Below are 2,030 nucleotides of genomic sequence, written 5' to 3'. Positions count from 1 at the left end.
GGTCCGGGCTGGGGATTCGAACCCGCCACCTTAGGTGTACGTGGCTGGCGCCTTAGCCGGTTGAGCTATAGGCACCGAGCCGAAGGTGCAACTTCTTTGCCTCAAATAATATACACATTCAATAGGAATGCAGAATAAAGATTTACCCTCTGGAACCTCTAACCTGTGGAACTGTGGTCTCCAGGTTGTAGTGCTTATTCAGGAATTTCAGCAGCTTCTGCGAGGGTCGGTCAATGGCCAGTTGGTGTGGCTCAACTCGCTCCTTCTGCAGGGAACAGAGGGAACAGGAGAGTCAGAGTAGGAGAACATATGGGGAAAGGATGACAACAGGAACCCAGGAGCCTCGGAAGGGAATTAGGAGGATGTGGCAACATGGAGGCAGGGCTTCTGGAATGACTCAAGGCAAAAGAGCCTTTGATCTCTATATTGGGTAGACCAATGAAGAGATAAGTGATACCTGCAACATATACTGGAAGAGTTCTCGCCCATAGCCATGGCGTTGCACAGACTCATGGATGTAAAAATCCAAGATGCAAAGTGGTTCAACTTCATTATGAGCCTCACGATCATCCTAAGAGGTAAACAATAAACATCGTTTAGGATTCAGGCATCTTTGCTGCCCTCTAACCTCCAGCACTTTTGTTTTCAGGAACCAGTGTATACTAACTCCCAGCTTCTAATAACACTCACCAATACAAAGAGCTTCTTGTATCCAACTTTGAGGAAACCAATAATGGCTCCTTTTCCAGCCCTGTAGGATGGAGAAAATAACGGACAAGCTAGTGGCAGCTATTTGGAAGAGATAGAGTCAAAGATGTGGAAAGGGTTGAGTGAGGAAAAAATTAAACATGAGATGGAAGAGCATTTGGCACTCACGGTCGGGCCGAAGTGTCTTTGAGCACGTAAATAACGTGGCGGTTACTCTGCATCCTTGATGCACTGGTAATGGGAGCAGAAAGATGCTGAGCCTGCCAGAAAGATGAAGACACACTTATTGCAAGTCCCTCCAAAGGACCTAGGCCTCTCTTATTTACCATCTCACAGAGGTTCCCCCCTTCACCTGAAAAATTCCCAGTACCTTGGCAGAAGCCTTGCCCAGTTCATCTACAATGGTCATAATTTGCTGCTGCAGATCAACACTATAGAACGAGAGGATATAAAGAGTCAGATACTGAATTAGAGGGTCCTAGGCAGTCAGTCATACCTGGGAACTCAGGCCACAACTCCAACCCAGGTTCCACACTTAAGGCACTCTGCCTTTGCCTGCTAGTCTTCCACTGTGATTTCCCACCCCAGTCCCACTGGAACCCAAACTTCTGTCACATCTTTCAAGGTGGTGTATTCACTGCTGCCTTAAGGTTATTGTAGGGAAACAATAAGGCTGGGTCAACTACATCTTTTGGTTGGGACCACATACTGGGCTTAGGGGTGAAAGGATGTAGACCCAAACGCTGATCAGCCCCACTAGGTCTAGGGTCAGGGGTCCCCAAAAGGGCGAGCCAGGACATCAAAAGGAGCAAGTGAGTAGTCGGAAGGGGGCGTGGTGCCTGGACCAGGTTTAGAGAGGAACCAGGAGAGAAAGGCCATGGGTCGGGTTTGAGATGTCACCGAGCCAGCGTTGTGGTTCCGGGTCGGCGGGCTGGGGGCCGCAGGTGCTGGTCCAGCACTGTGATCCGCTCCGGGAGCAGCGCATCCACATCGAACTGGAACTCCATGGCCCATTGTGCGCGGCCGGATCCGCCTAGCACAACGTCACTTCCGCCCTCCCCCTAGCCCTCGGAGCCTTTATTCCAGGAGCCCCGCCCACAGACCCTACCCAAGGTGTCCTGGCAGCCTGCCCAACACAGGATCTAGATTTTCTCACCAAACCAGCAGTCCCTTTAGCATAAGGTGACCAGATTTTAACACGGGTAAAGCAGTACACCATTGAGGTGGGAGGCGGGGCAGGGCGGGGCCTGACAACAATGCGAACTTTGATAAGCAGTGCTTTTTTTTTTTTTTGAGACAGAGCCTCAAGCTATCCCCCTGGG

General features: G+C 50.5%; 1 protein-coding gene across 1 annotated transcript in view; it reads right to left on the bottom strand.

Annotated features, from left to right (window-relative positions):
- ATAT1 (alpha tubulin acetyltransferase 1) overlaps positions 1-1,715 on the bottom strand; it is a 16,219-nt gene extending 14,504 nt beyond the window's left edge. Inside the window, exons 1-6 of the mRNA XM_012804798.2 lie at positions 1,609-1,715; positions 1,079-1,139; positions 877-968; positions 691-751; positions 458-571; positions 164-265 (exon numbers count right to left, since the gene is read on the bottom strand). Of these exons, the coding sequence (XP_012660252.1) occupies positions 164-265; positions 458-571; positions 691-751; positions 877-968; positions 1,079-1,139; positions 1,609-1,715 (537 nt within the window). The remainder of the gene's footprint in view (positions 1-163; positions 266-457; positions 572-690; positions 752-876; positions 969-1,078; positions 1,140-1,608) is intronic.
- Between the last annotated feature and the right edge of the window lie 315 nt (positions 1,716-2,030).

Source organism: Otolemur garnettii, unplaced genomic scaffold (genome assembly GCF_000181295.1).
Source record: "Otolemur garnettii isolate 467f Iridium unplaced genomic scaffold, OtoGar3 scaffold00031, whole genome shotgun sequence".
Classification (NCBI taxonomy): domain Eukaryota; kingdom Metazoa; phylum Chordata; class Mammalia; order Primates; family Galagidae; genus Otolemur; species Otolemur garnettii.
This window is presented reverse-complemented; position numbering and strand designations above follow the sequence as displayed.